Here is an 11807-nt window from a genome sequence, read left to right as displayed (position 1 = left end):
TGGCCACAAGTGTTTTGATGCAGTTATGGGCCACGGTATTGAACAAGTCAAGGGGGGAAATATTCTCTGCTCTTTTGGAGCGTATGTTTGGGTGGGCAATTTGCCCTTTTGTTTTGTTGTACTTATTTTGTAATTATGTGCAAATGTGTGTACGCATGTGCATCGGGTATGTGCAAGTGAGTGCAGGTGCCCGTGAGGCTGGAGGCGTTGGATCCCTTGGGGCTGGAGTCATAGGAGGTTGTCAGGGCTGTGGGTGCTCACTGAACCATCTCTCGTGTGTCATTTAAAAATTTATTAATTTTAACTTTGTTATTTGTGTGTGTGTATCCATGTGGGTCTGTGCAGGTGCCACAGCTGACCTTGGAGGTCAAGGACAACTTGCTGGAGTTGGTCACCACCTTCCACGGTGTGGGTCCCAGGCCTGTTGGCAAGCAAGAGTCTTTACTCGCTGACAGCTCAGCTGCCTGTTATTGTTTTCAAGGTGTATTTATTGTTATTGTACATATAGCAGTGTGTGAATGCAGGTGCACCAATGCCACCATGTCCTGTGGAGGTCAGAGGTCAACTTTGCTTCCAGGGACTGAACTGAGGTCAGGCTTCCGGCAAGGACTTTCCCCCGCTTAGTGAGCTATATAGCTGACCTGCTGTTACTCTTCATTTTGGATTTTTTTTTTCACTCTGAGTTGTTTGGAGGGAAGGAGACAACAGAGAACAGGATCAAGTAATGTAATCAAGACTGGCCTTGAACTCCAAAACAAACCTGCTTCTACTTCCAAGCGCTGGGATTAGAGGCCCAAGCCACCATGCCCTGCTTAGTGCATGGTAGGCAAGCACTCTACCACCTGAATCCACATCGCAGACTGTCGTTTTCCAGAAAGGCTGTCCAGGCTAAGGCTTCGAGGTCAAGCCTGAACTTCCTGATCCTCCTACCTCCCACCTTCCAGGTGCCACCGTACGGCACGGTTGGGGTTTGGGGTTCTTACCAAGCCAATGGAACAGTTCTTTTTGGGGGGCTGCGCATGGCACAAAGTAGGAATTTGTTTCTTGTAGGAACACATAGAAGGTGCTTAATCCTGAACTGCCCAGTTCGCACAGTAAGCACGATTTCCTCCATTTCCAGGTCCCAGGCATGAGCCTGGAGCAAAGCCTTGAGTGACTTCCAAATGGAACACAGTTGTTTCAGGTCTAGGTCACCTGAGTTAAGGGAGCTGTGACGTCACGCTGCCGTGACATCATGTAGCGGCAGTTCTCACGGGTGGGGGCTGGGAGGGGCGGGGGGAGGGTGCGGACAAAGGGGCCCTGCGCTTCCCTAGCGCGCGCCCTGGCTGACTGGCGGGCCACATCTGGAATTCATTGCAAGTCGCCGCCGGAAAGAGGAGGAGAGAAGGGCGGGGCGAGCAGGGAGTGGGGGCCGGAGGCGGCGGCTCTGCCCGCCTCCCTCTTGTCCTGGGTCCCCAACTACGGGACGTAGACCGAGCCCAGCCAGCAGCCTCCAAATCCAGCCACTGGCTGTCCCGGGGCGCAGACGCCAAGGCCACTCAGGCCAGGGCAGGGACCCCGGCCGGCCTAGCCAGGTGAGCTCGCGGGGCAAGCGGAGGTTGCGATCTGGGCGGGCCGCGGTCCACTGAGACTGCGGGGATTCGAGCTGGGGGCCCAGCCCGGGGTCAGGCGTTCATGCAGGCGTTGCACGCGCTGCTCCAAGCTCTGTTGCACCGAGGGGACCGATCACCCACTGTGCGCCCGTGTCCATCCACCACTCCAGGCAGCCTCCCACCTACTCAGTGACGCACCCCCAGACCGAGCTCCCTGCCTTCCTGGGGCAGGAAGTTGGTGCTGAAGAGAAAGGCGGAATCCGAGTGCTTTGGGTTGGCGACTTTGCAAGACAGGATGGGGTTCTCAGGAGGCAGGCTTTGGGGCAGTGGGATTGTTGGGGAGAGGTACAGCATCCTTCTCGTCTCCGGCTTGAGCTAGGTCTAAAGGTGCTACGTACGAGCGGCGGACGCTCGGAGTTCATGGGCGGGGTCCCCAGGGTAGGCCGTCGCCCCACCACCTGTGAGGTTAGTTTTTTGCCTCAGTTTCCCTGAGTTGCCCCTCTCCTCTGGTCTCCCTTTCCGGAGCATTGTTTTGTTTCAGAGGAAAGGAACAGTAGTAAATAGTCCAGGCGCCTCCTCTTCTATCCTAGCCCAGGAATGGGGCGTGGGATAAAGGAAGGCACGCGTGGTGTGGAGTCCACATTGTCGCCGGCTACACAGCGTTGGGACCTCGCCCCCTTCTCGGGCACCGGTTGACTCATCCGGGGATTTCCACCTCCCCTCTTCACCCCTATTTCTATCCTTGTTAGGTGCCCAAGGCGACACTCTCTGAGCCCATGGTCTCCTGTGGCGGGGACGCGAAGCATCACTGCGGGTGGTGGTGGTGGCGGGGAATGCAGCTGCTGCAGCTTGGGTCTTCCCCTCTCCCAGTGCCCGGGGAATCTAGGTGTGGGGGCCCTCTGCTGGGATGCAGAGGTGTCGCCTCCCCCTGTTGCCTGGTGCGGGGAAGGGAGCATCCTGCAGCGCGTGTCGGGGTCTCGGGAGAGAGATGGCGCCGCCCCAGCGCGAGAGAGTGTGGATACCGCGCATTCCTCGGCCTGATAAGGAGCTGGAGAGTGCTGCCTGGGCCGGGCGGGTCTTACCATCGTCGCTATGGAGACGGGCCTGGTTTCTTCGCCTAGTGGTTGAGTTGGGGTGCTGCTAGGGGACTAAGATGTCCCCAAGCTCGCATGGGAGCCCTCCAACTTGCAGCCCTTTCATTCATTCTTGCGCCTGCCTACTTTGCATCTGGAGAAGAGGCTGAGCGCGAACTTGATAGCTAGCCTCATGGGGTACAGAAAACAAGATAATTTCTGATGATAAAGTCAGATGCTCTAATAGAAAGGATTCGGAGGTGGGCTGGGCTGGGCACGATGCCCCATGCCTTTAATCCCAACACTCTGGAGACTGAGGTAGGAAGATTCTTGCTAGTTTGAGGCCAGACTGATCTACATAGTGAGTTCCTGGTCAGTCTGGGATACGCAGTTAAGACTCTGTCTTAAAAACAAAACCAAAAGAGAAGTTCCTGAAGACCTAGAAAGTGACTTTCAAATGAAATCTAAAGATGAGATAGTTTGCCGGAAAAAGTGTGTGTGTGTGTGTGGTGTATGTGTACGTATGTACGAGGGTGGTGTCTGTGGGATATACCAATGGAAACTACCAAATTATGGGAAGGGCCTGAGGTAGAGACTCAAATGGTCCTTGGGAGGCTAGTGAGGCATATCCCTGGGGGCAGGAGCTACATCACTGGGGCCTCAGGGAGCCTTAGAATGTCTGGGGGGGGGGGATGAAGGTCTCAGTTCAGCCAGTTCTCCCCTGCAGGCATGGTGGGCAGCAGCAGTGTGCAAGGGGCTACAACCACACAGCAACCAAGAGTAAGAAAAGGTGAGTGCCTGCTGGGGAGGATTGGAGCTGGGAGGGAGAGGAGCAGAGCCGCAGAGCCACCAGGCCTTCCTCTCCCCTAATCTGTAGCTAAGCAGTCTGTCTGTATCCGGACAGCCCTCTTCCCTCTCCCCAAAGCCTCTCACTTGCCCCTCTTCCTTGTGTGTTCTTTGTTCTTGTGTGAACTCAGGGCTTCAAAATGAGGTTGTGCCCCTGGCTTACACAGAGCTCCCCTTCTTAATTTTATTTATTTATAGACAGAGTCTCACTATGTAGTCCTGGCTGTCCTGAAACTTACTCTGTAGATCATGCTGGCCTCACAGAAATCCACCTGCCTCTTTCTCCCAAATCCTAGGATTAAAAATGCCACACCAGGCTTTTTAATATGCGTACATTTTAAAGGTTACATGTATTTATTTGGTGGGTGTGTCTATATGGGCATGTATGCTTCATGGCATGAGTGTGGAGGCAGAAGATAACTTTTGGGAGGCAGTCCTTTCTCCCACTGTGTGGGTCCTGGGGCTGGATCAAGTCTTCAAGCTTGGTGACAGGTACCTTTAGCCAATGAGCCATCTCAGCATCTCCCAGTCCTCTCTCCCTATGCTACCCAAGCTAATCTTCAACTCATTATGTAGCCCAGGCTGGTCTTGAACTCTCCAGCTTCCTTCCTCAGCTTCCTGTGTGGCTGGGATTATAGGTGTGAACCACCTGGTCAGGTTCATTTTCAGTTCAGAAACTAGTGGCATCTTCCCCTGTTCCTGAGAAGCCGTCTGGATCGCTGTGGTGGAGGGGGACAGGAGAATAGACTTGAGGGTTTAGCTGGTTCATGGAGTTTGAACAAAGGGAGGAGGCCAAGCCAACTTCTGTCCGCCTGGAGAGTGACTCTTCCTCCAAGGCTCCAGCCCTTGGACCCAGCTTCCTCTTTCAGGGAGTCCTTAAACCGCTTAAACTCTTTGGTTAGAAAGGTTCTAGAAGGGAAGAGGACACTGGGGAGACAGCCTGGACCCCTTTTCCCCCTCCTTACTAGGACAGTGCATGTGTGTGTGTGTCTCTGTGTGTATGTGTATTTGTGTGTGCAGTCTTAGCCTCTGCACAGCTGCGAGTATAGCACTCAGTGTCTTCCGCCCCCGGGAAGATAGACTTTCTGGTCAGTCCCTGGGGTGTTCGGGCGGGGCTGGTCACATTTATTTCTGCAGGAAACGGCCGTAATTCTTTCTCTTCTACACCGCCAGACTGGAGAAGGGGTGGTGGCCATCCTTGGGAGTCTGAAAGGGGGGATAAGGGGCACACCCTGGGCTTCTCGCCCACTAGCCTGGCAATTGGAAGGGGGGTTGATTCTAAATGATGAAACCCAAGAGGGGCCCAGATGATCAGGGCAGCCCGGAGGCGTCTGAGGGAGGGTGACCCAGCGGTTAGGCTTTGGTTCAAATTAGCCCCACAGGGACTATCACTCTGGAAGAGCAAGTCCTAGTAGCTTTTAAAAGGGAATCACTGGCCGGGCGGTGGTGGCGCACGCCTTTAATCCCAGCACTCGGGAGGCAGAGGCAGGCGGATCTCTGTGAGTTCGAGACCAGCCTGGTCTACAAGAGCTAGTTCCAGGACAGGCTCCAAAACCACAGAGAAACCCTGTCTCGAAAAACCAAAAAAAATAAATAAATAAAAATAAAAATAAAAAATAAAAGGGAATCAATCAATCACTGTAAAATTCTTCCCAGAGCGCCCCCAGCTGGACCAATCGGATGCCGAGGATGCACCCTGGGATTGAAAATGAGCCAATCAGGTTCCGGGTTGCATTGGCCTGAAGACCTGGCTCTGTAAAAAGGCTGTGGCCTGGGCCAAACTGGCTTGGGACCGGCAGCGACGAGCTGAGGGCATTGGGGCACCCGGGGCTCTGTCCAGGCAGGGGAAACAAGGAGCCTCTGTGTGAAGATCAGGGTGGGGCAGCTGTCCCCGAGGACACGTACAAGCTCTTCTCTGTTCCCAAAGTAGGACGGATGTCCCCTCGCCTTAGGGGGTGGGGAGCAGCTGTGTCTGTAACCCCCTTCACAGGCCAGGGTGTCCCACCGAGGGGGCATCCGTGAGACTCCGAAAGACCCTCATCATCCTCAGAGCTCACTAGGAACCGGCTCTACCAGCCAGCTTCTGGAACGGTGCTCTTTCTGGGAAACACGTGGCCCTTGTCAGGCCTCTTTCCAAGCCTAGACTTGGGAGAGTTCTTAGCATGTGGCCCCTCCCTGTAACCAAGGAAGGGAGCCTTCTCTGTACACTGAGCCAGCCCCTACCCCTCTCAACTGGCCACGGTGTGCTCAGCATCTCATGTTCTCTGCCCACACAGGTCCCCTCCCCTATCCCTTCCCCGGCTCAGCTCAATTTTCCTTGCAGAGGAGGGGTGGGTGACTCAGACTTTCATGGAAACAAATTTCTAACCCCCCTCCTGGCCCCTCTGTACAGGCTGCTGCGGGGCGGGGGGTGGGGGCTTTTCACAGTTCACGTGACTTCAGCAGCTGCCTCATCTTGGCCAGGACTTCCGAGACCCTCCCCATTCTCTCCATTCCCAGACTTGTCCACAGCGCATATGATAGGGCTCCTCAATGTTTGTTCCCGGGGCTTGACACATCTGGATTGCATCTTGGCACTGGAGGGAGTGCCAGCGCTCTGCCCACCCCCCTGGGACCTAGTGTCCTTGGGTAGTGTGAGTTGGGGATGGGAACCGGCTGTTGGAGTGGGGCTTTTGGTGGGGGGCGGGGCTAAGTCAGCATCCTTTTTCAGAATATGGAGTAGAGGGAGGCAGCTCCAAAGCTTGTGTGTGCTGGGAAAGGGGCCGCTGAAGACATTAGCCAAAGCTTGTTTGATGTTTCCTGTATGTGTTGTGTGTGTAGGTACATGTACACCTATGCACGGGGGAGCATAGGACGAGTTCACCTATTGCTCCTCAGATTACATCCCACCCTGTTTTCTTTGTTTTTAAGAGAGATCTCTCAATGGCTTGAAACTCTCCAGGTAGTTTAGGCTGAATGACCAACCAGTGGACCCCTGGAGATCTTCCTGTCTGCTTGCCCAGTGCTGCTGGGGTTACAAGTCTGAGCCATTGCCCTTGGCTTTTTTTTTTTTTTTTGTGGGTTCTGGAGTTTCTTTGAGCTTTCAGGGGGATCCACCTGTCCTGCTGCTGTCTTTATTTAACGCGGTGATCAAGCTCAGGTCTTCATGGTTAGGAGGCATGCGCTTTACCCACCAGCCCCTGTGCAACTTTCACTTTTTTCTCCTTTTTTTTTTTTTACCCTTCTTGCCTTTTCTTTTTAAAGTTTCTTACGTTTATTATTATGGGGGGGCATAATGTATATGTGTGTGGGCACACCCATGCCGCAGGTACCCAAGAAGGAGGTCAGAGCATAATTTTGGGGAGTCAGTTCTCTTCTTCTACCATGACTTTGGGGAATCCAACTTAGGGTGTCAGGCTTGCTCAGCAAGTGTCTCTACCCATTCAGCCATTTCGCATGTCCTCAGCGTCCTGTCTGTTCTTGCTCTTGCCCAGGCTGCTGGTGAACTCTTAGGCTCTAAGCCATTCCCCCACCTTAGCCCCTAGGTGCTGTGATTACAGGTGCACATCACCACCCAGGTCTCACACGCCCTTGAAAAGGATTTCCCCATCCCTTATGAAAGGGTCCTTTTGGTATCCATTGCTGATATGTAGAGATCAAGAGGCTGAGCTTTCAGCTGCTCAGTCTCAGCAGTCAGAATTGGAGTGGGAACAGATGAACTCTGTTTTGCCATCGAAGTCTATGTCCTTCAAGATAGTGCAGCTCTGGGAGGCTTGGACTTCAGGGCCGTCCTGGTGTCTCCCCAAGTCCTTATCTTTGGGTGTGCCCATGGCTTCAAGGCTTAGAGCCATCCTGGAATCAGGCAGTGGGTGGTAATGGCCAGGGATTGGTGCTGCTGGTAGTAAGAATCTCGCTGACCCAAGTCAGTAGGTGGCAAGAAGCCTGAGGCGCCTGTGTGTAGGACAGAAGTGACAAGCTGCCCAAGCCCTACCTCAGGCTTGCTCTATAGAAGGCAGAGAGGTTGCTAGAAGTCCCCAGAATCTTCTATTGGTTCCTTTCTTTCTTCTTGAGATAAGGTCTTGTAATATACCCCAGCCTGGCTGTCTCTGCCTCCTGAGCGCACCACTATGCCTGACTTTTTAAAAAGTTTTTAAAATAAGTTTTTATTAATTTAAATAAAAAGTTATATCATTTTCCCCCTTCCTATCATCCCTCCATCCCTTGCAACCACCCTCTTCTCTTTCAAATTCATGGCCTCTATTTCTTTTTCTCTTCTCTCTCTATATATTCCTAAATATATAAACACCACGTGTTCAGTCCAGATAATGTTACTTGTATGAATATGATTTCAGGCCATACATGGTGGCGCATACCTTTAATTCTAGCACTTGGAAGGCAGAGGCAGGCAAGTCTTTGAATTCAAGGCTAACCTGATCCAGGACAGTCAGGGCTACACAGAGAAACCCTGTCTCAAAAAGAGCTGGGCGGTGGTGGCGCACGCATGTAATCCCAGCACTCGGGAGGCAGAGGCAGGCGGATCTCTGTGAGTTCAAGACCAGCCTGGTCTACAGAGCCAGTTCCAGGACAGGCTCCAAAGCCACAGAGAAACCCTGTCTCGAAAAATCAAAAAAAAAAAAATGTAAAAAGAGAAAAAGAAAGAAAAAAAAAGGAAAATGAATATGATATCATGATTGACCACTTGGTATTGGCTTTCTTTCTTTCTTTCTTTGTTTCTTTCTTTCTTTCATTCATTCAGTATTTTACTGTGTATCTCTGGCCAACTGGCCTGGAACTCACTCTGTAGACCAGACTGGCCTCAAACTCAGAGATCTGTGCTTAAAGGTGTGCATACCCACACCAATCCTACTTGTGGGGTTGTTTTCGAGATACATCTTGTAACCCAGACTGTCTTTCTGAACTGGCTTCATTATGTAGTCAAAGATGACCTATGCCTCAGTCCTGCCTCTACCTCCTACTCGATGGAATTGCAGGTGTGAACCACCATGTTTTGTTTATGCTCTGCTGGGGACAGAGCCCTGGGTTTCATTCACATTAGGTAAGTGAGCTACAACTCTAGCCCTTGGCTTTTTGTTTTGAGACAGAATCTCACTATGTAGACCTTGCATGGTATAACAGACCTTTGATCCCAGGCTGGGAGACAGAGGTAGGTAGAGCAGAGCTCTGTGAGTTCCAGGCCAGCAGGACTATACAGTGAAACCCTGTCTTAAAGCAAAACAGCAAAGACAACAACAGAAGCAGGGAAACATTGCTCAGGACTTACTGGCTGTGGACCTAATACTTGCAAGCTTGGTGACCTTGAAAAAAATCAGTTGATTGGCATTGGTGGTGCATGCCTTCTTTAATCCCAGAACTTGGGAGGCAGAGGTGGGTGGATCTCTGTGAGTTCAAGGCCAGCCTGGTCTACAACCAGGGCTACACAGAGAAACCCTGTCTTGAAAGGAAAGCAACAACAAAACACACAAAAAGAAAAAATGAACTAACTTCTCTAAGCATCCTATCTGTCGCATGGAGGCAGGGGACAGTAACAAATGCAGCTTTCCTGGCGTCACTCTGAGGACTCAGCTAGACCCTGAGCCTCTGTAGTCCAAGCCACAGCTCTAACCTGTTATCCCTTTTCTATCCCTCTTCTCTGCAGTTCTCATCCCCATGGCCCCAGCCGGCCACTGAGCCCCACCATGGGTGGCTTATACTCAGAGTACCTCAATTCTGAGAAGGTTGTGGAACACTACAATTACACCAAAGAGACGCTGGACATGCAGGAGACATCCTCCCGCAAGGTGGCCTCGGCCTTCATCATCCTCCTCTGCTGTGCCATCGTGGTGGAGAACCTTCTGGTGCTGATTGCAGTGGCAAGGAACAGCAAGTTACACTCAGCAATGTACCTGTTTCTTGGCAACCTGGCAGCCTCCGACCTGCTGGCAGGTGTGGCCTTTGTGGCCAACACCTTGCTCTCGGGCCCTGTCACTCTGTCACTGACTCCTTTGCAGTGGTTCGCCCGAGAGGGTTCAGCCTTCATCACTCTCTCTGCCTCGGTCTTCAGCCTCCTGGCTATTGCCATCGAGAGACACGTGGCCATTGCCAAGGTCAAGCTTTATGGCAGTGACAAAAGCTGTCGAATGTTGATGCTCATTGGGGCCTCTTGGCTGATGTCGCTGATTCTGGGTGGCTTGCCCATCCTGGGCTGGAATTGTCTGGACCATCTGGAGGCCTGCTCCACTGTCCTGCCTCTCTATGCCAAGCAGTATGTGCTCTGTGTGGTCACCATCTTTTCGGTCATCTTATTGGCTATCGTGGCACTGTATGTTCGAATCTACTTTGTCGTCCGTTCCAGCCATGCCGATATTGCTGGTCCCCAGACACTGGCCCTGCTCAAGACGGTCACCATCGTACTAGGTGTTTTCATCATCTGCTGGCTCCCCGCCTTTAGCATCCTTCTTTTAGACTTCACCTGTCCCGTCCGGGCCTGTCCTGTCCTCTACAAAGCACATTATTTTTTTGCCTTTGCCACCCTCAACTCGCTACTCAACCCTGTCATCTATACGTGGTGTAGCAGGGACCTTCGGAGGGAGGTGCTGAGGCCCCTGCAGTGCTGGCGGCGGGGGAAGGGGGTGACAGGTCGTCGAGGTGGGACCCCAGGTCACCGGCTCCTGCCCCTCCGCAGCTCCAGCTCCCTGGAGAGGGGCTTGCACATGCCTACGTCACCCACGTTTCTGGAGGGCAACACAGTGGTCTGAAGGGAAGGGGTAAACTGACAGATAAGCAAGCTACAGAGAGCTCTGTGAGGAGAGACCAGGTGACCTCGTGTGTCCCTCAGTGCCACAGGCCTAGTGCAACTGACCACGGCTCATAGGTCAGGTGGCCAGCGGAGGTGCTGACTAAACAGATTGCAGCACCGTGACTGGGGACTGTTAAGGGTCTAGGGGGACAGCAGGCTGGATTAGGGCTGGAGCATTTGCCACTTGGTACAAAGGGTGTCAACATCCTGTCCTACCTTCCAGCTACCTGGCTCCCTTCCTGCCTCCTTTTCAAATAGGGCCTCTCTATGTTGCCCTAGTTGGCCTAGAACTTGCTATGCAGACCAGGCTGGCTTGGAACTCAGAGAGGTCACCCGTCTCTGCCTTCTCAGTGCTGGAATTTTAAAGCTGTGTACCACCACACCCAGCTCCAGCCACCTTCCATAGATAACCTTAGGCCACTAGTGGAAACACTGTCCCCAGGGGACCCAAGGCTTCCTCCCTGTCTGAGGTCTGAATCCACAGCTTCCCCAATTTCACCAACTCAGTTGTCTCTTCCCTTTCCTTTCATGTTCGGGGAAAGGAAACCACTGTGGTGGCAGGGGGGAGGAGCCTGGAATCCCAGCCTCCATCCTCAGACCTCACTGGCTACTTTAATGGAGCACGCAGAGGGGTCGGATCAGTTGAGGGCTGGGGAAATCAATGTGGGGCAGGAGGTTTTGGTCTTCAAGTGAGAAAACTCTAGGGGAGGTATTGGTCATTCTTGGAACTCCTATCCCTAAATCTAGCCTTCCTCCCCACAAACTGTTCCCACCTCCCCCTTTCTTCCTACCCCACATACCAGGTCCCTTAAGGCAGGGCAGCCTGAACCAATGTGGCCACTTGTAAATTGTCTTTGTCATTTTAAAAATTGTGACAGGGTCTCATATAGCCCAGGCTGGCCTCCAATTCGCCATGTAGCCAAGGCTTTGGACTTCGGATCCTCCTGTCTCTACTTCCTGAGTGCTGGAATCACAGGGGTGCACCACCAGCACCTGTCTTGCAAGTTATCGTGAATAACATAGTTAACAGAGACTATGTGAGGTGGCCAAGGACATTCCCGAGTACTCATATGTAACCTTCCCTTGAAGGACTTTGCTAAATCCTGTGGAGAAATAGAAAGTCCAATGCGGTACAAACTGTATTTATATATGTCTTTGTGCCAGTGTGTGGGGTCTGTGACCTGTCCCATGGTGGGTGCTGTCTGACATCTCATGTCCACATCCAGGTTGAAACTGGGGTGTCTGGCCATGTGCAGGCCCCTTGGGGATTGCTGGTTCATCTCTTCCACACATAGACATCTCTGCCTCAAAGAAATCTGTGAAAGAAAAGGCTGAGGAAGGGGAAATTTGGGATGCAAGGAGCCAGTCGGGAGTGTGTCTCCCCTCATTGGTTTCCCAGATATCCCCCTTGTGCTGGAGACCCAGATCGGGGCCAATAAACAGTTCCGTTTCTCTTGCTGCTGGCAGTTATGGGTTTTGTGTGTGTGTGTGTGTGTGTGTGTGTGTGTGTGTGTGTGTGTG

The 11807-nt window shown here is 52.6% G+C and overlaps 1 protein-coding gene across 2 annotated transcripts; it reads left to right on the top strand.

Moving 5' to 3' along the window:
- The first annotated feature begins 1346 nt into the window (after positions 1 to 1346).
- On the top strand, positions 1347 to 11742 carry S1pr2 (sphingosine-1-phosphate receptor 2). 2 transcript variants are annotated; one of them, XM_026778916.1, is made up of 3 exons: positions 1347 to 1574; positions 3393 to 3455; positions 9147 to 11742. In XM_026778916.1, the coding sequence occupies exon 3, from the start codon at positions 9187 to 9189 to the stop codon at positions 10243 to 10245; it is 1059 nt and encodes a 352-aa protein (XP_026634717.1). In that variant the 5' UTR covers positions 1347 to 1574; positions 3393 to 3455; positions 9147 to 9186; the 3' UTR covers positions 10246 to 11742. The 2 variants fall into 2 exon arrangements, with proteins under 2 accessions (XP_026634717.1, XP_005346928.1); XM_005346871.3 differs by lacking the exon at positions 3393 to 3455.
- Positions 11743 to 11807: the final 65 nt, after the last annotated feature.

Source organism: Microtus ochrogaster, chromosome 5 (genome assembly GCF_000317375.1).
Source record: "Microtus ochrogaster isolate Prairie Vole_2 chromosome 5, MicOch1.0, whole genome shotgun sequence".
Lineage (NCBI taxonomy): Eukaryota > Metazoa > Chordata > Mammalia > Rodentia > Cricetidae > Microtus > Microtus ochrogaster.
This window is presented reverse-complemented; position numbering and strand designations above follow the sequence as displayed.

Bases quoted from the DNA above. Each gene is read 5' to 3' on its own strand.
- S1pr2 (XM_005346871.3), top strand. From the start codon at position 9,187: ATGGGTGGCTTATACTCAGAGTACCTCAATTCTGAGAAGGTTGTGGAA.